A 23,357-nucleotide genomic window follows, 5' to 3' on the forward strand; every position below is an offset into this window, starting at 1 on the left:
CCTATGGTGAGATTTGTGGTACAGTCAGGCAAGAAGTTCAGCAAGGCCTATATCAAAATCTGGAGCAACTTGCTGCATCTTTTGCTGAGCAGCAAACAGAGTTTCTCACTAGACAGCAGTGAGTTGCCAAGTGAAGTGGATTGTTGCCTGTTAAATTTCTTTTTAATGCCTCACCTCAGCTCATCAATAGTCACCTTCCCACCTTGCCAAAGGCACCGATCCAGTTTGACATTAGGAATTCAAATGGAGTTTAAATGCTGTCACTGATGGCTTTAGCTCACTGCTGGCTGTGAGGAGCATCCGTGTTGTTCAGCACCAAACAGCATCTCAGGACCATGACCAAATTCAGTGACGACCAGCTGCATGTGCTCCTACTTGTCAATGTTGACTACAGACATGTGCTAATCCTTCATGACCATCAAGGCACCTCTCTGATCCACATGCACAACACTTAGGAAGCACAGACATACATTGCAAGGTGCACCTGTAACTATCTTTGAAAGCCTGCATACGGCTCATGTTGTATGCAAGATCAGGCACCCAGCCCATGAATTGGACCAAGCTGTATCTCAGAGCTGCTACCTTAGTGCTCACTGACTTAACACTTACCTGCATGCTCACAGCTTAACAAAGTATGAAGCTGGATGAACACAGCAGGCCAAGCAGCATCTCAGGAGCACAAAAGCTGACGATTTGGGCCTAGACACTTCATCAGAGAGGGGGATGGGGATAGAGTTCTGAAATAAATAGGGAGAGAGGGGGAGGTGGACCGAAGATGGATAGAGGAGAAGATAGGTGGAGAGAAGAGTATAGGTGGGGAGGTGGGGAGGTGGGGAGGGAATAGGTCGGTCCAGGGAAGACGGACATGTCAAGGAGGCGGGATGAGGTTGGTAGGTGGGAAATGGAGGTGTGGCTTGAGGTGGGAGGAGGGAATATGTGAGAGGAAGAACAGGTTAGGCAGGCGGGGATGAGCTGGGCTGGTTTTGGGATGCAGTGGGGGAGGGGAAGATTTTGAAGCTTGTGGAGTCCACATTGATACCATTGGGCTGCAGGGTTCCCAAGCGGATTATGAGTTGCTGTTCCTGCAACCTTCGGGTGGCATCATTGTGGCACTGCAGGAGGCCCATGATGGACATGTCATCTAAGGAATGGGAGGCGGAGTTAAAATGGTTCGCAACTGGGAGGTGCAGTTGTTTGTTGCGAACCGAGCGGAGGTGTTCTGCAAAGCAGTCCCCAAGCCTCCGCTTGGTTTCCCCAATGTAGAGGAGATCACACCAGGTACAGTGGTTACAGTATACTACATTGGCAGATGTGCAGGTGAACATCTGCTTAATAAGGAAAGTCATCTTGGGGCCTGAGTTGCGGGTGAGGGAGGAGGTGTGGGGGCAAGTGTAGCACTTCCTGCGGTTGCAGGGGAAGGTGCCAGGTGTGGTGGGGTTGGAGGGGAGTGTGGAGCAGACAAGGGAGTCACGGAGAGAGTGGTCTCTCTGGAAAGCAGACAAGGGTGGGGATGGAAAAATGTCTTGGGTGGTGGGGTCGGATTGTAGATGGCGGAAGTGTCGGAGGATGATGCATTTATCCGGAGGTTGGTGGGGTGCTATGTGAGGTCGAGGGGGATTATCTTAGGGCGGTTATTGCGGGGGTGGGGTGTGAGGGATGTGTTGCGGGAAACACGGTCAAGGGTGTTCTCGGCCACTGCGGGGGGGATGTTGTGGTCCTTGAAGAACGTGGACATCTGGGATGTGCGGGAGTGGAATGCCTCATCCTGGGAGCAGATGCGGTGGAGTCGAAGGAATTGGGAATAGGGAATGGAATTTTTGCAGGGGGGTGGGTGGGAGGAGATGTATTCTAGGTAGCTGTGGGAGTTGGTGAGCTTGAAGTGGACATCAGTTTCTAGCTGGTCACCTGAGATGGAGACAGAGAGGTCTGGGAAGGTGAGGGGTGTGTTGGAGAGGGCCCAGGTGAACTTGAGGTTGGAGTGGAAGGTGTTGGTGAGGTGGATGAACTGTTCAAGCTCCTCTTGGGAGCTAGCAGCGGCGCCGATACAGTCATCAATGTAACGGAGGAAGAGGTGGGGTTTGGGCCAGTGTAGGTGCGGAAGAGGGACTGTTCCATGTAACCTACAAAGAGGCAGGCATAGCTTGGGCCCATGCGGGTACCCATGGCCACCCCCTTTATCTCTGCTCACAGCTTCCATAGTATGCCTTGCATTGATGTGCCACACCTGTTAATGCGTTGATCCTTCAGTCAAAGCCAAAGGCTGTCACTATTGCACTATTGACATTTTGCACAGACACGTAGATAGGCTACTTGTCATGCTCATGGGTAAGGATCTGCCCAAGGTGAGCAGCGTGAGAACTGGAAGAGGCACATCTTGCACACAGCCCAGGGGTGTGGCCATGGCCAGATATTTGCCTGGAGTGCTCAAAGTTGGGGGATCTGTCCAACTACAGACCAGGTGGTGGCCAACATTCAGTCCTGCAGGTCCAGCAGCAGCAGACAGGCATCACGCATATCAGTTAGTCCTATCAATAGTATTAATGGTTTGAAGCAGGCCTTTGATTTGGGCTGAGAACAGGCATGATGATGTTATGAGGCTGGTGGTTTGCGGATGCAGAGTTTTGCACATGAAGGGTGGGCAGAGATGGTGTCCATGGAGTATTTTGTTGTGCAGAAGAAGCAGAGTTGTTGACGCTGGCATAGGCATTTGGCAAGCTGCAGCTGCTAAGTACCAGTCAGGAATTTGCAACATTTAGTTTCTCAGTGGAGGAAAGGAGAATTGGAAATGAAGTATGAATAGGGCAAGTTGGGGCTTTAATAAAATGGAAATAAGGTAGTCACCACTCAAGGACAAGATTCTGAAATAACCATTTTAGTTTTGGAGGGAATATCAGAAAATGTTTCTCAACATCAAGAATCTGATAGTTGTCCAATCTCACCTCACCCTATTTTGTCACCAGGCTTCACCATCATTCTCAACACCAGGGTGTGGGGGTTGCAATTCTCACTCATAATCATTTAAGTCTCATACATGACTTTTCTCCCTAGTAGGATATAATCTGCCATCAGGTGTAGTCACGTTTAACTCATGTTCTTCATCTGAGGTTTTTGATATCTAAATCTGATTCAATAATTTGACTGGTATTTTCAGTGCTACAAAGAATAATGCGTTTCTTGTGATGATATGCAACCACACATAGTGCTTATTGATTCTTTCTCTCGATCACAACAAATGGCTGGATCTCACTGGGGCGCCTTTGCTTTCCACCTTGTCCCTTAAGTACTCTATCATCTGGCTTTCGTGGTATAGCTCTAAATTTCATAATTTGGTCTGCATTTACTTCAATCCAATTATTCTGCACATTCTCATATGTTAATCTCAATGTTCTGCAGGATGGGCCATATATCTTGAGAAGATCATAATGATTAACCACAACTGTGGTTGCTCGACAGAAAAGAACTTCAGATTTATGCTCATCCAAGCATTCAATTTTTGGGAAACACAGCTTGTTGTTTGATTCTGTAAATTTCCTGGTGTTTTATCAACAATACATTCCCTCAATAATTTCAGAGTGACAAGCAGTTGTTGTATAACACAAGATCAGATATGGTTGTAATGATAAACTTATTTCTAATATGCTGAAGATTTTTAAATGTGTGAACAATTTTGTTTGTAGATGCTCATTTGCTCATATCTTTCCAGTATTATTTCCATATTGTTATACATAGTTGCAATGTCTCATCATGATTTGTTGTTGCTTTGATTTCAACTAGTTTGATCAATTTTGGCTCCTCATTTAAGTTTATGTGGTTAAGAAGTTGTTGGTAATTTTCCTTTTCAAGACTAGTAGGACTGACCGCTGGCAACATATGTTGCACAAGTTAATCACTGGATTGAAGAAACATGCTCTTGTTGTTTGAACGTCTGACATCCTATTCAAGCAGGCAGTGTGTTATCATGGGGTGAAGATTTGTGGGAGGATTGGGAAACCTTTAAAAACCAGCAAAGGACAACTAGAACAGCAATAAGGGGAGATGATGAAATATGAGGGTCAGCCAGCTAGAAACATAAAAGAAAAGAGACTAAAGTGGACATTGGGCCACTGGAAAAGAAGGCTGGAGAAATAGTAATTGGCAACAAAGAAATGGCAGATGAACTGAATAGGTACTTTGGCCTTCACAGTGGAAGACACTAGTAGCATACCAGAACTTTAAGAGATTCAGGGGCAGAGGTGAATGTAATGGCCATCACTCGGCAGAAGGTGCTGGGAAAGCTGGAAAGTCTGAAGATAGATAAATCATCCAGACTGGGCAGTCTATACCCCAGAGCTCTGAAGGAGATAGCTCAGGAGATTGTGGAGACATGGACGATGATCTTTCAGGAATCACTGGAGTCAAGGAGTATCCCAGAGGATTGAAAAATGGCCAATGTAACACCCCTCAGAAGGGAGGGAATCAGAAGATAGGATTTTATAGGACAGTTAGCCTGACCTCTGTCATTTGTAATATATTAGAGCCCATTATTAAGATGAAGTTGTGGAGTACTTGGAAATGCATGGTAAAATAGGGCTGAGTGAGCACGTCTTCGTCAAGGGATGGTCATGCCTGAGAAGTCAGTTAGAATTCAGTTTTCCTCTACTGAAGAAGTAGTTAGCATTCAATTCAAGAACATTATTGTAATGTGTATGAACTGTGTATGTGACTGTAATCAAGCACAGATCTAGTGCTGTGTGAAAATTAATAAGTCTAGACACAATTCTTTTAAGTAAAACAGGCAAAGCCCTGAGAACCTGGTTGCAGGAAATTGGAACAGTTCCAAAGTTTGTTCAATGTTTTATTTGCCATGACATTGACAGAAGCTTATGTATCAATGACAGCATTTACTTTCAAACAGTTAATGGTGAGTTTTACACACCGTGGTTGCTTTGCTCATTTGCCTTGACCAGCTTTATTCCCACACTTTTGTTTCTGTTGTACATGTGGCACCCTTCCCACCAAATTAGTCTTTGTAGTTGAATTCACTGATGAGCAACAACTATGAGAAAGGTGTTGGAGTTTTCCATGGGCCGTGATTTGTTTGCCAGCAGCAGGACATTCTGTCTGGCATTGTAAGCACTGTCACAATGGAAACATTCTTTGGTGAAGTTGAAACTCCATGAAAACTGTTGCTTTGCAGTATGTTCTCCAGACTCACCAGCAATAGTTGAACTATCCAACAGGAGTTGAACTAGGACTGTAATCGTTATTACTGGCAGCTTTACTTCAGTAGCTCTGCACTCTGTAAACAATAGTGATCTTGTTAACTTCAGCTCTGACAATGTTCTGCTTTTCTTGAGTGTTTTCTGGTGAATTTGCTGAGAGAACCTGCTGTATAAGGGTTTAAGGATCTGTAGGGATTCATACTAATGAGAGCCTTAAGCATCACCCACTAAAGCAAAGTCATATGGGCTTGATGGGAGAACAGCTTAGGATCTTGAAGGAGTGAGAACTACCATTAGGGTCTTCCTCACAGTCTTTGTAAAAAAAAGTCTATCTTCTCAGCATAATTTGTATGTAGGTGTTACCAGGCAATGAACTACATCTTTATTTAAGATAATTCTCATTGCATGATCAAGTCATTTCTCCCTACCATGCCAGAGCAAGTGGGTCCTGTAAATCTCTACCAGGGAAGAGGATTATGGCAACAAATCTACCAGAGAGTAAGCAATGGTAATTTGAGACCTTACAGCATGATGAGCAACAGCACATGTTGCTTATTCAACAGAAACAATCTTGGAGTATTTGTGCTTTGATTTCCTGTTTTGACATGTTCACCATCACCAAAATCCCATTTGGCTATGATTACTACAGTTGAATGCTACGTTCATCAATTGTCTCATTTACTTGTTGCTTAGTATGTCAGAAGATGATTATTTTCCTCACTGTAATTTCTGAAATATAAAACAGGTCATGAATGTATTTTTGCTGAATCATTTCCATCTTCCAGAAGAGTGTCTCAGAAATGTCTTCCAATTTTCCATCTCCACCATGGAAAAGTAAAGCCTTTTCATCTCTGATCGAAAATCAGACATTCAAAGCTTCACAGCCACTATTATCAGCATGGAATTCAAACGAAGTTTCAAATGCACATCAAAATGAAATAGATAGGGATGGGTAATGCTATCCGTAGTGAAAGGATAGTGCATGATCAAGGATTGCATTCCTTTTAAGAAAAACCTCTGTGCAATGATCCGATAGAAATGTTTCTTTTGTATGGACAGTTGTTTTGGTGAGATGAGCGTGTGTGCGTATGTGTGAGAAAGTGACAGGGAGTCTACAGACCTTCTTGTGTTGCTAATCCTAAGCAAGAACACCTCCAGTGTATCTCTAACGGACCCTCAAATATGTCCTCTAAATTTCCAACTTAAAGTGCTGGGTAGACCATAGCAAGTAGACAAACAGCTTCCAGAGGTTTCATAGCTGAAAACAATGTTTAATGTTTCGTACCCTCTTTGATGAGATTGCGAATTTTTGGCAAGAAACAGTATGATTAAGCAAGGAGCATTCAGAATTTGAACTGCACATGCTGTCAGATTTCTGTATCCTCTTCCACTCTCTTCAAATGGGGATACAATTTGCATTTGTTCAGGCATAAGACATTATGATGCATGAAATTTTGTTTCTGTTACGATTGGGTATCCCTTCAGAAAATAGAATGATATTTTAAGTATTGAAACAAAATAGAATAGCTTTAATTGAATTTTGTTTGAGTTAAAACATTGCTTACCTGTTGAAGTAACTGCAATGTGAATAAGAGTGATTGTGATAGCATAATCCCATACACATTCTTCAACCACTCCAGCAAACAGCAACCCACAGACAAAGTAGGTTGTCTCCATTGAGACTAGGTTGACTGAAAGGCAAGAAAGAAATGGTGCAATCATTGAAATGACATTAAAACCATAACTTAACTACCCCATAATTTTGTGAGCAAGCAATGCGGAAGCAAAAAAAAGTATTATTTTCACAAAGTCTGATGAAATAAAATCTGCATACTCATGTTAATTGAATCAATTAAAATTAAGAGTTTCCAACAGGGGGCGCTCATTTCATCATTTGTGTACGTATGAAGGAACTTTCTTTTGGTTACGGTGTAGCCTGATTCCTCGGACCAAAACTTTAAGGTCTGAAAGTTTCTTTTGATGATTTGATTTTTGTCTCTGTGATCTTTTAGAGGCTATCACTAGTTAATATGTTTAATTAGCTTGCTTGTATTATTAGTTCCTTATTTGTTCTCAAAATAATATAAAGAGAATATTTTATTCAGAGGCCCAACTTTCACTTGTGGGTTTGGTGTAAAGATTATAGCAATCACATGGAATAGAAAGTCATGTTAGTTCATGAGCTCCCATTTTAATTTCTGGGCCTTCAGGAAACCATGTTACATATTTACATAGGTTGTACAAGACTGCAGCCCCTTTTCAAGGCCTTCTCAAGGTTTGGTTTACTGTAGCCCCATGCTCCTGAGTTTATGGCACCTGATTCGGGGTACGTGGTAGGGGTTTGGGCCTGCAGCTATGTCAGAAGGCCTCCTCACTAGTCTGCTGGTAGGCCTGACTAGGTTGGCCGTTAAAAGGCCCAGCTTGTGGGCTGTGGGGGGGTTTGTGATATCCAATTGTTGCCTCTTTTCTATAGCAACATTCCTGCAAGGGTATCCCTGGAGATGGAGCATGCAGTGTCTGCCTCTTTCGACCTGAGGGCAGGGAGGGGATCGAGAGCACAAAATCATATTTTAAAATTAAGTTGGTAATTTCCTGTTAAAATCTTGTTTTTGCTGCCATGCCCCTTTCAGAAGTAACTCAGTGCTGAGTTCAAATGGATGTTTCTTTCATATGTGAATGACATACACCTCCTTTCCTCTTCTGGCAAAGCAGGGAGTTGTTTGCTGTGGGAGTGGGACATCTATATCTCGGTCCTTATACTTTTTTAAAGATCCAGCCCTTAGTATACTAATTTAGATCAGAATAAAGAATTTGCTGCTAAGAGGAAAGACGGAGGAGAATTTCTAATATGGTGAAGACAACTTTCTGAAACAATATATGTGGTAGAGGTAATTTGAACATGGAATAACAGGTCAGATTGGATGTTGATGTGTGATCAAATGGCCAAAAATTTGAAGAATGTTGGAAAGACAACTTAAAACAATTGACTTCTGACTTTTATTCAATTGGCATAAGTGATGGACTTGCAAATTGCTTTCAAGAAACGGGTTGGTATTTTAAATGCGTTAATGAGATTGAACACATCAGATTTAGCCTGCTTTGTAGGTCAAGAAATCCTGCCATCCAAAAATTTCTGTGCCAGGAATTGGAGCCTGTGACTGGGAGTCAGAAACAGTCTCCCTCTCCCCAGAGCAACCAGTAATCAGCTTTCCATCACCAGGGATGGGAATGAATACTCTAAGCCAAGGTGGTGCTGTCAAATCAGAACATTTTCTGTCACAAGCTACTGACTTCACTGCAAAAATCCAGCATGTTAAATTTTCCTAGCTGCTCCTGGAGCTATCTGCAGGCTATTCCTATTGTCCAACCTGTAACTCAGTCTGACCATGAGGTTAATTCTGGATATAGAACCTGAGGTATAAGCTGCACACTGCGAAATTTTAACTCTAGAATATGGGAAAACCTCAACTTTCAGATTTTTCATGAGAATGTTTCCATCAACTCTAGACCCTCAACACCACCCTGCTCTCGATGCATGTAAAAGCCTGCTATATATTTCTAGCCCATCAAAAACTGAATCAGTATTCAATGCGATTCCCATAAATAAAATAGGTTAAGCTGATTCTGGCACAATAAGAGATCATGTAATCAACAATAATCACAGCATAATTCAGTTCAAAATATTTCATTGAATCATGGAATCATACAGCATGGAAACAGACCCTTCGGTCCATCTTGTCCATGCCAACCAAGATTCTCAAAATAAACTAGTCCTATTTGCCTGTGTTTGGCCCATATCCCTCTAAACCTTTCCCATTCATGTACTTGGATGTCTTTTAAATGTCGTAACTGTACTTGCGACTAAAAGACACTGGCAGTTCATTCCACATTCAAACCACCCAATGAGCAAAAAGTTTGCCCCTCAGGTTCTTTTTAAATCTTACTCCTCTCACCTTAAAAGTATCACCACACATTCTGAACTCCCCCGTTCAAGGGAAAAGGGTATCCACTTAATCTATGCCCCTCATGGTTTTTTTTAAAAAAATGGTCTTATGTTTGTGAAAACAAACCAGAAAATAAAGTGGATTTGGAGAGCAGAGAAAATTAATGTGCCTAGATAAAGGAAATAAAAACAAAAAGTGGTTTACACAAATGCCTAGGAATACGATTCTTTGAATCAGCAGTACAATTACAGAAAGTACAAGAAGAACTTTACAGAGTTAATATTGGTAATAAAGGTTGGTATTACAGACAATATTACATTGAACACTCCAGAATGTTTGAAGGATTTGTGGAAAGTAATACATTTGATCAGAAGTACACGAATGCTCAATACGCAGGCAGTGCTATAAGCCGCTATGAGACATAACTCAGTATGGAGCTGGAGGAACACAGCAGGCCAGACAGCATTAGAGGAGCAGGAATGTTGAAGTTTCAGGTTGGGACCCTTCTTCAGTAGCTACCTGTGTTGGCCTTTGTGACATTCTTCCTTTATATCATCGAAGAAACCCTTTTTGGCTGTGCTCTTAGTAACATATGGTTGTGGATACCAACCCAACCAGCTGGAGGAATCAAACCAGGCTTTGCTTTGATTGACAAATTGTCCCCTCTCTAGATGCTCTGGGAAAGTTCCTCAGATGGGGAAATATTGTGGTGAGTTGGCCCTAGTAGGCTATTTCATCACTTCACTAATTAAGTTGTGGGTGTGAAAAATTACCATCAAATAAGGTCCTTGCGTGGCCGATTAATTGTTAGTTTAAAGCCTCAACATAGCACCTCATTCAGTTACCTACCTTCCTGGCAGGTAGGAAAGATGAGTGTTTTCCCAACTGGGAAACCAGGATGAACGACCAGCTAACTAAAGGAGCACAGCCCCCAAGCCCAAGCGCCCCAACCTATGGATGGTATGGAAGGGGTGTAGTTGGAAAGGTCCCTGCTAAAGGTTACTCCCTCCCTTTGACTCCAAACTCCCTGACTTCATTCTTCGTGCAACCTCCCCTCTCCCCCACCACTACCCCCTCCCCATTCCAGGACATAATGACTTACCCCCGGCAGGTGAATTCTCCCAGGAGTTGGCCTCAATCAGTGGTCTTTAGGACCTAGATGTTGTTGACCTCTGGTTTTATTTTGAACAGCTTCTAATAACCCAGAATGACAGTGTTGAGGCCTACAAAAGCTAAGAAACCCACGCACATTCATTTTTAATGAGCTGTTTGACACGTTATGGGCTTTTTTTTTCCAGCAGTGGTATGTTTGTCTTCATTAAACACATCGACCTCCACACTTGCAAAAAAACGGGAAATTCACATCCATGAATTCAGGAATGTTGGAGAGTGTTATCCTTTTAATGTTCTATCAATTGCTGCCGTGTTTACTTATAAATCCATAAATACATGTTAGAAGTGATTAGTTAGCTGAAAAGAATTTTGACATATCTTAAGGCAATGGTGAGGCAAATTTTAAAGGTAGTGGATTTCTTTTTAACTGGCTTTTTCTCATTGAAGATTAGAATCTCACTCAGGATAATTTTAAAATTTAATCCAAAGCAGTGCCCAATTTTGTCTGCAAAGTAGTTGGCACAAATTAGAGATGAGTTAATCCAATTGTGTGACATAATTCTTTGAAATTTGTGTCACAGATAGATAGGGTGATTAAGAGTGTAACAACAACAGTTCTGAGGAAGGCCACTGGACCTGAAACATTAACTCTGTTTTTCTCTTCACAAATGCTGAGCTTTTCCAGCAACTTCTGTTTTTGTTCCTGATTTACAGCAGCTGCAGTTCATTTGGTGATTAAGAATACGTTTCGCATGTTTGCCTTTATTGCTCAAACCCTTGACTATGGAAGTTAGGAGGCTATGTTGAGATTGTACAGAGTAATAGTGAGGCCTCTTCTGGAGTACTGTGTCCAGTCCCAATCACCCTGCTGTAGGAAGGATATTATTAAATCTGAGAGGGTTCAGAAAGCATTTACCAGGATGTTGTCAGGAATGGAGGGTTTGTGATATGAAAACAGGCTGGACAGGCTGGGACTTTTCTCACTGGAGCTTAGGAGGTTGAGGGGTGACCTTATAGAAGTTTATAAAGTCATGAGGGACATATATAAGGTGAATAACAAATGTCTTTTCCCTAAGGTGAGGGAGTTCAAAATTAGGGGGCATATTTTTAAGGTGAGAGGAGAAAGGTCTTAAAAGGAAATGAGCAGCAACTTTTTTACACAGAGAATGTTAGTGTGTAGAATGAACTACCAGAGGAAGTAGTGGAAGCAGGTACAGTTACAACATTTAAAAGATATTTGGATAAGTTCATGAATAGGAAAGGATTGGAGGGACAAGGCCCAAATGCAAGCAGATGGGACTAGTTTAGTTTGAGAACATAGTCGGCATGAATAGGTTGGACCAAAGAGTCTGTTTCCATGCTGTATGACTATGACTCTGTAACATCAACAGAAGCCTCACTATGACTGGGAATTCAGATCCAAGTGAACAGCCACCATTCAGTACCACAATATTACGCTATCTTCTTAATTCATAACCAAAGGCACCCTCAAACTTGCCGTTCATGACAGTATTATATCAAACAAATTTAATTTTATGCTCACTTACCCATATATTTTGAGCTTGGACATGAAGGTTCAGTTTTGAAGTCGAAGGGTATCAGAACATCATATGTTTCAAGCCTGAAAATTTGCATTTTCACAGCAAAATTTTAACAATGCTTGCTGAAGAATAAACACATCCTTAAATATGAAGGAGAGCATGATCCAACTACAGATTAAAGATATTAGCCTGTGTAATATTATACATTCATCACTATCATGTGTCCTGTATTTTTAACAATGAAGAAGAGAAGATTAAAATATGTTTTTTATGTTCTGCTTTTCAGATTTACAATGACATATTTTCAGGCTCCCCAGTCACCATGGCAGAGTCTTCACAGCTTTAGTTGCTGTTCATTTAAATTTACCAACCAGTTTGATTCACCTTAATATTCCAAATAGGATCTGGGTAGTGCTCTGTATAATTGTAGTAATGTTTCTTCACTTTTCTGTTCCTGTGATAAAATTCAGCATCTCATCAGCATTTGTGTTCACATGCTTGCAGCTGTGAGCTAGCTTTTAATGATTTGTATATTGAGATGCTAAAAGTTCCTTTATTCATCTCCCCTATCCCTCAGTGTTTCTACTTTTTAGAATTTTCTCCAACTTACACCCAAAGTCTACCACCTTAGAACCAATCAACAAAAGAGAGGTTGTCAACAAATTTGCTCAGGAAGCACAAAGTTAATTGAATTGTTGAGCTTTCTTCCCCTCGCCCTGTATCTTCTATCTGAAACATATATCTAATTTCCCTTCATTGTTCGATTTTACAAACTGCAGCTACAATAATTTCACATTTTAGGTTAATCTAGACTATTTTTCTACTCTCCTGCCCCTCCATTCATTGTAACTTTGAGATTAATAAACAATTCAAGAATTTTCTCTGGCACTCTTGTTGTCGGCACAACATTGTGGGCTGAAGGGCCTGTTCTGTGCTGTACTGTTCTATGTTCTATGTTCTACTCCTGGGGACTTCAGAAAGCCCCAGCCTGTTATATTTGTTCTTGAGGCTCTCCTCAGCCTGTTTCTCCCATTGCACTAGGCCCGACCTGCAAACTATCTCCATGTGACTTTCCGTCCTCCCAGATTGATGAGCTGCTGCAGGGCATACATTTGGTGCCCTTGGTTCAGATGGTAATGAGATCCACATCTCCTGAGAACTTGCATCTCACACTGCTCCAAGCAGACAGGCAGAAAGGTCAGTCTGTTGGCATCACACCAATTTTGAGCACTACTTGAAAGTTGCAACACTGAATAAGGTTCACAACTTTCATTTGTTGATAGTGAATGCTGCTAATTTAACAAGGATATTGAAAACATAGCAAAACCTACGGACTACTCAAATCACAACTGTACAATTCTGCTGGGACTAGACGAATCATAACTATGGAAACCTACGCCCATCTTCTCACAGACATTTGCATGGAAAGATATGATTAATGATAGACTTTAAGAAACAGGATGCAGAAAGATGGGAGATTCCAAAGTGACCGCATACAAAGAAATTTTAGACGTGCTCCCTCCAATTTCTGATTTTTAACTTGTGTCCTCTTTCGTTGGCTGGGATTCTGTAGAAAGTAACAGAGCAAGAAAACTCACTCTCCCCTCAAATAAGAAGGTGCACAGCGCATTGAGTGCTAGCAGAACTTGAATTTTCTTGACGTCCAATTGATTGCAACTTAATTTGGTGAAGATTCCCAGTTTCTGGCTGCAGTGCTACCATCACATTCTCCAAGCAGCCTATCACAATAAAGAATTGTTAGGGACAGCAAACCAGGAAAGCAAGAGCATTTAGAATCAAATTATGCCTTAAAAGTTTCCAGAAAGCAAAATATTTATTGGGTGTTAAGTAGAAACTGAAATGTCTATTAAAATTATTTCAAAAATCATTTTAAAAAATCTTGCAATTGGAAAAATAGAAATATGGAAAATGCACAGCACAGAAGTCATTCTGCCCACCATGTCTGTGTCAGCACTAATTATAATAGAAAGATCTAACAAATAGCGTAAATATACATTACTTTTCAAGATCCAGGTTGATTGTACAGACATATCTATGATACAAGTTGTGGTTAAAAGCTCAATTAAATTTCCTTGAACAAGTCTTAATTTTTTTTAACAAGCTTTCTACGTGATTAGAAAAAGGTCTTTGCGTGATCGATGCTTTTCGCAGATTGCTATCTCTGGGAGCATGTTCACAGCACAGCCCTTGATGCTGTAATAAGCGACAGACTGCAACTTCAATATTTCTACGTTAATCTGTGCTGTTCTAATTCCTGAGGTTATGGGTGGATTCAGAGGAGTAATATGAGAATTTGCTGTCAGGAGTCCTGCAAATTGTACTAACTGGCACTAAAGCATCAGTCAATAGTGCCTCTTATTTGATGCTGTTTTTATTTAGAATCTTTGATATTCAGAAAACAGGTTAGACTTATAAAAAAACGCAATTGGTTTAAATGTCAGACATTGTGTATCCAGTTTAAATTACCTGCCAGGTGCCAGTTTAACGGTTTGACTCTTCGTAATAAATACCTAAGGGTCTATTATAAGAAATTACCCTCCCATCAGGGAGGCTTGCCCACGTGAAGTGCAAAAGAGGAAAATTAATGGATAGAAAACTATGGGGAATACATATATGATATGCACTCCCAGAATAAAAGGCTCCTCATCAATATTGTGGATTAGAAAATGAGTCCACTATAACACACAAAGAAACCTCCATGAATTATGTGGCCCATTATTTTAATAAAATTGAGATACTATCAAGTTGTTGCTCATGCAATCATCCTCATTAGCAATGGATCCTACAGATAAATATAAAAATTGTCAGGAATATACACAATAAACCTGTGAAACGTGTAGCTGTATTCTTTATATATAGCTTTCTGTAAAGAGCATGTGCTCAGAAGAGGTTGAGGTCTGTTTTACACATGCAGGTATAGGATGTTCTGCTATGACATGAGAGTTGCTTTCCTTTGCTATAGGAATAACGGGGCCTATGGGAAAAGTGGGGTTAGTGGCAGACCACCAAAAAATATCACTCAAAATCGCTCAAAGGTCACTCAAAAGCCGAACGCAAAAGATAGCATAGCTTGAATAAATGTTTAATTCGTATCTTTTAATGAAATGAAAATAAATTTAACACCTTATCTTGAATGAATGTCAAGATGACTTGATGGGGGAGGAGGTTATGAGGTTGGTCTGTTGTTAATGTAGGGACTGAGTCATCATCATCATCATCATCATCATCATCATCATCATCATCATTATCACCGCCTTCAGGCGCAGCTGTGGTTGCAGGGTTGGGGCAAAAGATAGCTAAACGAGAAGTGGATGGCTGTGGTTCACTGTCTTCTGACTATTTCCGGGGTCCTCTTAAAAAAACACATCCAGTTCTTGCTGCTTTGCCCTTTTTCTTTTCTCATGAAGAAGTTGTTTATAAAGTGCCAGATAAGATCTTATTCCACAAATTGCTACCCTGTTGTGTTCAGTATTGTAATCATTATCCTCTGAGAGCTGCAACTGCTTCTCAATTTCCCCCAGGATAGATGAAAAAACAGAAGTGGAAAACTCTCAGGGTGCTGCATCCTGGATTACTACTTCATCTCCAGCTCCCACATCGCCCTCAGTGACAAACTGTTGTAGACCAGCTGTAGAGAGAGGTCTTCACAGTGGGACTCAAGCAGCTGTTCAACATCCTCACTCTTCACTTCTTTTAATCCAACTTGCTTTGCAAGGTCAACACAATGTTCTTTGATTCTTGGGAGTTCCTCTGATGGATCAAAGATTTTTAAATTTTGACAAAAATCTTATTGAAGGTTCTGCCAAACCGCGTGCAAACATTCCTTACTGACATCACCCGAGGTCCCCATGATAATGTCAATTGCATTCTTGATGTTAAAGCTCTTCCAAACTTGAAGAACTCTGTCCTTATCACCCTGAGTGGCTGCAATCAGCTTCTTAAGTGTGCACCTTAAATAATAAGCTTTAAAAGATGCTATTGTGCCCCAGTCCATGGGTTGAAAGAAAGAGGTTGGAATCGATTGAATCACATTATAAACAACACAAGTTCGCATTTTTGAAATAATGTTCTCCTATTCATCAGTCACGATATAGCCAATTTGCATTGCCAGAACATGCTTTATAGCAGAACCCCTTGTATTCCAATCAGCATTAACAGGAACAATACATGATCCATAACTCATTCTATGTTTAGGGTTAATGTAATTACTTCATTTGTTGCATCTATCATAATAATCACTTTTAGTGGGGAGTGGTATTTTTGCAACAACAACGTGATACAATAAAGATACTGTATGATGATGGATGATTTGGTGTTGGAGGGGAAAAGAGGTTCAGTTTCATGTAATAGCACTTCTGGATATGAAAAAAATTTGATGAAATAATTAAGTTACTATATGGAAATTGAGTCCAGAATGTACTACTGTTTGTTCCAAGTGAGTGTCATGAGTAAGTAAACGTTTGATACAGCAGATGTTAGAGCTGATTTCCTTCTTCAATGTGTTTTCCATTGATACCCAGAATAAAAATGCTATTATTATTATAATTTCTAAAATCAGAAAGGCCTTGCAGTTGCTACGCCCCAGACTGTCTGTAGGTGCACTTGTGTGAATAATTAAATCTGGTATTGAGGATTATGACAGGTGTCATATCCTTCCTTCAGGGCTGGCATTTTGGTAAGCGTTAAGTGAAGCGAAACAAGGAGACAATTATAATTTCGGCAGATATAATTTCAGAATTTTTCTGATGACATGTACATTGAAATTCCAACCGGAGAGCTCTGTATGTCCATTCTCAATGCATGTAGCTGAGACTAGGCACACAATTCAAAGCTCATGCCCACACACAGAAACAGTGAAAACAGGAACAGGAGTGGACCATTCAGTCCTTTGAGCTTGCAGCACCAATCAATATGATCATCATGAATCCATCCAATTCAGCACTCTTTTCCCACATCCCACATACCCTTTGATGCCTCTAGCCCAAAGAACAATATCTGTCCCATTCTTGAGAATATTTATTGTTTTGGCCTCAAACCCTTTATGTGGCAGAGAATTCCACAGACTTGCAAATCTCTGGATGAAGAAATTTCTGCTCATCTTACTCGTAAATGGCCTATCCCATATCCTTTCACTGTGACCCTTGGTTCAAGATTACCAGTCCTCAGGAACATCCTGTTAGAATTTTATAGGTTTCTATGAGATTCTTCCGTCATTCTTCCAGAGTCCAGTGAGCACAATTCTAACTGATCACTTCTCTCTTTAAACACACATATGTTGATTAACATTCAGGCCTCTGGGTTTCAATGACATGTATCAACAGACTTCATAGTTATCAGAAACACACTTGTAAGAAGTTGTTGGGTCCAGTGAGCTATCCATCTTAATGATTACTTCATTTTTGAGCCTAGAAAAAGATTGAACCAGAAAAATAAAACCCAGGTTGTCTTCACAACATCACTAATGCCTGTGCCATGTCAACAAAAACTCTAAATATATCAAATGGAACATTTCCACCCACTTGGGGTATGATCCACATAATGCCCCACATCTGTAACAGCACTAGGCTAGTTATGCCATGCGTGTCACAGCATGCAGAGAGGTGAACCACGATTTTGAGTGTGATTTGGGGCTCGGTCTTCCATTTTGTACCTCGTGTGTCCTTTGACATCTTAGTTACATCGTTCCTAATTGAACATGTGATCAACTGCAGGAGGGAAGCCCACTGGCTCTCTTTAAAAGGATCACTATACAAATATCAGGTGACTTTTAATTTTCTTTTGCTTCAACAGAGTGTTTGGAAGCCCTGCATTATTGGAGGTGTTAAAAGAAGATTTTGGATGCACAAGGGTGCTGCACTCTGACAAGGAGTTGAAAGGCCTGAAATGAGAAAGCCTGCTTGAAGTATTGAGAACTATGGTTTCCAAATTTTGACAACATAATGACACAAATATAACAGAAGCAGCAGAGAGGGGACGTTGTATACAGAAGGAATAGGGTAGAGGCCCTCAAGAATGGTTTACCCACAAAGCATCTTCATCACTTTTGTCCCACTTGCACCTAATACAGGAGCAGACTCTGCCTAATTTGTGCTCCATTAAAGAGGCACTAAGTCACTTCCTATAACCAGATCTGCAGCTGCACAGCAGGATGAAGACGGGGCTGCCAGTGGCTGTGGGGATAACCATAACTTTCAATTTTATATCATTTGAAGCAGGTGATATTTTCAGTTTCACAGCTTGCCACGGAGGTGGTCGATGCCTCTGGAGAGGGAACATCACTGTTTTCTTTCTCAGTAGAGAGAAGCAGGAGGTGTGGACGAGTAACATTGCTGGATGTGCAAACTTCTCATGCGTGCAGGGAGCCATCAGCTGTGGACATGTGCCTCTTTGGGTTTCACTTATCAACAAGAAGTTGGACTGAAACCACAAGGACTATTATTCATAGCTTATACATTTGGCAGCAACTATGTCTAGGAAATCCTGTCCATGCTATCTTACAATGGTCATGAGGCAGTCATCCTTAGTCAGACTGCTGTACTCATTTCCAAACTGGAGGCCTGTTGCCAGCAGTGAGGCACAAGGATCGGTGCTGGGTCCACTGCTTTTCATCATTTATAGAACTGATTTGGATGTGAACATAGGAGGTATGGTTACGAAGACTGCAGTTGACACCAAAATTGGAGGGGTAGTGGGCAGCAAAAAGGTTACCTAAGAGTACAATGGGATATTGAGCAAATTGGCAAGTAGGCCAAGAATGGGAAATGGAGTTTAATTTAGATAAATGTGAGGTGCTGCATGTTAGAAAGGCGAATCAAGGCTGGACTTTTGCATTTAATGGTAGGTCCTAGTGAGTGTCGCTGAACAAACAGACCTTGGAGTGCAGGTTCATATTTCCTTGAAAGCGGAGTCACATGTAGACAAGATAGTGAAGTAGATGTTTGGCATGCTTGCCTTTATTGGTCAGTGCATTGAGTATAGGAGTCGGGAGGTGATGTTGCAGCTGTACAGGATGCTAGTTAGGCCGCTTTTGGAGTATTGCATGCAATTCTAGTCATCCTGCTATAGGAAGGATGTTGTGAAACTTGAAAGAGTTCAGAAAAGATTTACAAGTGTGTTGCCAGGGTTAGACGGTTTAAGCTATGGGGAGAGGCTGAGTAGGCCTTTGAGAGGTTTATAAAATCATAAGTGGCACTGGTAGGGTAAATATACAAGGTCTTTCCCCAGGGTGGCAGAGTCAAAAACTAGAGGGCACAGGTTTAAGGTGAGAGGTTAAAGGTTTAAAAGGGACTGAAGGGGCAATGTTTTCACGCAGAAGGTGGTGTGTGTATGGAATGAACCGCCAGATGAAGTGGTGGAGACTGGTACGGTTACAATATTTAAAAGGCGTTTGGATGGGTACATGAATAGGAAGGGTTTGAAGGGGTATGAGCCAAATGCTGGCAAATGGGATTAGATTGATTTAGAATATCTGGCCGGCATGGATGAGATAGACCGAAGGGCCTGTTTCCATGCTGTACAGCTCAATGACTCTATAACTCCAGGCCAATCTAAAGTAGCTCTGAGTCTTGATGTGTGCGCTTCAGATTGTACCACCTCATCATTGCAGCAGCCAAGAGAGCTGACTGGTTGAGAGGCATCAGGGGCACTGGTAGAGTGACAATGAATACTAGCACCCTGAAGGAGGAGGACAACAAGTCCATACACCAAAGAGCCACTGACATTGCTCGGGGTGGGGGGGGGGGGTGGTGGGGTGGTGGTTGATGCATTGGGGTGGTGGAGGGTGAATTGGAAATCCTAGCAGTTGACCAGATCTCAGATTACCAAACTGCCATGAGACCCTACAAGCACCTTGGAACACTGGTATTCACAGCTGTAATAACAGACTGAGTCTGCCTGATGGCAAGGTAGACTTGCACAACAATAAACAGGTATGTCATCATCGCAGTGTTGAGTTTCTTCTGAAACATTAGTGACTTCTGCCATAGCTGCAATGGAAACTGAAATGTTGGCTACAGGATGCCTCATCACTGATGGGTTCAAGTGCTATCAGAGAGTTGGTTACCACTTCCAAGTTGGCAAGGTGAACGCTCAGCTTTATCTGTTCTCTGTGCCTCTTTGGCGCTGGACTTCTCTTTACTACTTAACAATGACAGAATGTTCTGTAGCAATCCTGCAAATGAACCAAACATTACAGTGTTCATCTTCATCAGCATTTTCCTGTCCACTTCCCACTCAGAAAACTTCTGTAAACTTCCTCCAGGGAGCTGGGACCAGCACCGATCATCCCCTCTGTACTTGCTAGAACCCTCTTTTGCCTAGTGGCTTACCATATGCAGATTCTAAGCAAGTCTTTCAAGTGTACATAATAACACTTTCCGTAGTGAGTGCACATGTGTAGACAAGTGAAATTTCTGCTTTATCAGAGACTTGGAGTAGAGCCTTTCCAACTCCCAAACAACATTGCAAGAAATTTGAGAAAAATCAGGTGAGATGTTCAGCGAGGAGCTTCTGCGGAAAACAGGAAGTCCCATTTTCTAACCAAGTGTTGAATGGATGATGTGAGACTATCACTAGAGAGCAGCAAGAGATCTGTTTGCAAGTATTATCATGGATTAACATCTCATCAATCACTTAAACTCCCACCCACTAGAAAGAAACTAGATGCCAAGAATCCCTAACATAAACCTCAGAGCAAATACCTGGTGACTCAAAGATTGGCAGGGTGGTTGACAATGAGATTGAAAGTGTCAGGTTACAGGAAGATATGCAGGAAGATCAGTGGCAGATGAAATTTAACTCTGATAAATGTGAGGTGATGTACTTTGGAAGAGGGACAAGACCAGGGAGTACTCAGTGAATAGCAAGATGCTAGGAAATTCAGAGGAACAGAGAAATCTTGGGGTACTTGTCTGCATTCTTTCTTGAAGGTGATAGGAGAGATTAATGTCAATTAGGAAGACATACGGGATACATGACTTTATCAGTTGTGGCATAGATTATAACAGCAGGGAGGCCATGTTAGAGCTACACTGAACTTCAGTTAGGTCAGAGCTAGAGTTCTGTGTGCAGTTCTGATCACCACACCATGATAAGGATGTGATTATACTGAAGGAGTTCTAAAGAAGATTCACCAGGATGCTGGAGCATTTCAGCTGTGGAGAGAAGCTAGATAACACAGTGTGGAGCTGGAGGAACTCAGCAGGCCAGGCAGCATCAGAGGAGCAGGAAAGTTGATCTTTCCAGTTGGGACCCTTCTTCAGGAGCTTCAGTTGTTTTTTTATGGAATATGGTAATTTGAGGAAGGACCCAGTAGAGGTGGATAAGATTATGAGGAGCATGGAAAATGTGAATAGAAAGCAGCTGTTTCCCTTAGCTGAAGGACAGATAACAAGGGGAATAACTTTAAAGTGAAAAGTAGGAGGTTTAGAAAGGATTTGAGGAAAATTCTTTCCACCCAGAGGATGATAGGAACCTGGAATGCATTGCCTAAGTAGTTGAGGTGCAAAACCATAAAACCTTCATGAAGTACTTGATGTGTACTTCGAGTGTTATAACATTCAAGGTTACTGACCTAGTGCAGGAAAATGGGGCTGATGTAAGTAGTAGTATGCTTTTGTTGGTACAGACTTGATGGACCAAAGTCTTCATCTGTACTCTACGATTCTATGTTTCCAGGTAGTTATTTGCACCTCTGGGTCTCCATCTTAGACAGCTGGTACCAACACCTCAGGGCTCCCAACGTCACATCCAGAGATCTTGGCATCTGACATGCAACAATCTGATTGCATCCTCATGATACATCTTTGACCCATGTACAGGCCAGTTCTGCACTTCAATGCTGCAAGGACGTTTTGTGTGCACTGACAGGCACCAGCTCACGGATTGGGCTAGGCTGCATACCAGGGCTGATAGCTCACCCTCTTAGAACTCACTCACTTTGTGCATTGCTTGGTGCTCACAGTATTCATGCATTGTCTTTTGTAGCTTTGACACCCTCAGCCAAACCTTAAGGGTTCACAGTGCTTCTATCTTGCCTACGGTATCAACACAAAGCTAGACAATTTGTCACACTTGTCATTAGTCAAGGTGGTGAACACATTGTTGTATGATACAGTGTTAATTCAATCTCACACCTAAACTGTGTGCTGGTTACATACGTGTGAAATGTATTGCATTTGCTTCAAGGACTACTTCCCAAAGTCTAAGAGGAGTTGTCTCTAATCAGGTCAAGAAAAGCATGCTTTAAGCAGGGGCTTACAGAACAGTAAGTCATTGGCAGCCTCTATCAGTCCATGGACTTGGAAATGGTCCATGCCTCCACAGTCTCCAATTGCTGGAAGAAAGTCCGGAGCATCAGCTCAGCCTGAGCCTACTGCATCAGAATTTCCTGACTTCACTGACATATACATGCAGACACAGAAGCACCAGGCTGGTCTGCCTGGGGCACTGGGACATCTCTCCCAGGACTGCAGCAATGCGGTTGGGACCCTGCAGCCTCAGGGATGTGAGTGTCTGACTGCCCTCACAGACAGATGGCTGGCTGCCATGGACAACCATTTCCAAAGTTCCTGCATTCCGAGTCTGCTGGATGTGGGCACAGACTTGCATTCCAACACTGTAGCATTGGGTCTCAATACCCGTGGTTAGGCAATAGGGTCCGAAGGATCTTTGGACTCACTTCAGGTGTCCCTTCCTCGGAAAGAGACAGTGCTGTGTCACTCAGGACATTCCAGAGGTGGCATGATCATCCATCTTCCCCTGCCCACCCACCTCATTCCTGTGGGAGGGTGCACTTTCCTTTGGGCAGGACACACTCAGCATATCTGGGGTCTGCAGACACAAATGCCCTTGGAGTTGCTCAACCAAAGGCCATCAGGCTCCACTGTAGGGCAGGCTCTCTTCACTGCAGCTGTGAAACTTCAGACCGCAATGAGTTGAAGTGGGAGGGTAACAGGTAAGAAGATCTTATAAGGACACACAGGTGGCACATCCAGAAACTCAGCTAATGTTCTGGGGACATGGGCTCAAATATCTCCGTGGCAGATGGTGGAATTTGAATTAAATAAAAAAATTGGAATTTCTGTTGATGTTGATTTGATTCGTTGTCACATGTACCCAAATACAGTGAAATGTTTTGTTTGTGAGCAGTACATAAAAGTCATGGGGTGAGAAAAAACTTGGATGGTGTAAAGCATACAGGTTACACCACACTGGACATGTGCTAGGCAAGATCAGCATTATTTGAAGTTAGAGAATCCATTCATCAGTCTAATAATGGCAGGGAAGAAGCTCTTCCTGAACCTGCTGCTGTGTGTGTCCAAACTTCTGTATCTTCTGCCCGATGGGAGAGGTTGTATGAGAGCATCACCAGGGTGGGAAGGGTCTTTGATGATGTTGGCAGCCCTTCCATGGCAAAGAGAGGTGTAAATGGAGTCCATGGATGGAAATTTTGCTTCCGTGATGGTCTGGGCTGTGCGCACTATCTTCTGTGGTTTCTCACGGTCTTGGGCAGAGCAGTTGTCTTACCAGACCATTAT

At 42.0% G+C, this 23,357-nt stretch overlaps 1 protein-coding gene across 1 annotated transcript in view; it reads right to left on the reverse strand.

Moving 5' to 3' along the window:
* Window positions 1–4,918: 4,918 nt before the first annotated feature.
* Window positions 4,919–23,357, reverse strand: part of tmem244 (transmembrane protein 244) — a 32,452-nt gene continuing 14,013 nt past the window's right edge. The window contains exons 4-6 of the mRNA XM_048531749.2: window positions 11,806–11,879; window positions 6,767–6,892; window positions 4,919–5,278 (exon numbers count right to left, since the gene is read on the reverse strand). Coding sequence (XP_048387706.1) covers window positions 5,019–5,278; window positions 6,767–6,892; window positions 11,806–11,879 — 460 coding nt within the window. The 3' untranslated portion in view covers window positions 4,919–5,018. The remainder of the gene's footprint in view (window positions 5,279–6,766; window positions 6,893–11,805; window positions 11,880–23,357) is intronic.

This window comes from Stegostoma tigrinum, chromosome 4 (genome assembly GCF_030684315.1).
Source record: "Stegostoma tigrinum isolate sSteTig4 chromosome 4, sSteTig4.hap1, whole genome shotgun sequence".
In the NCBI taxonomy this organism is placed as follows: domain Eukaryota; kingdom Metazoa; phylum Chordata; class Chondrichthyes; order Orectolobiformes; family Stegostomatidae; genus Stegostoma; species Stegostoma tigrinum.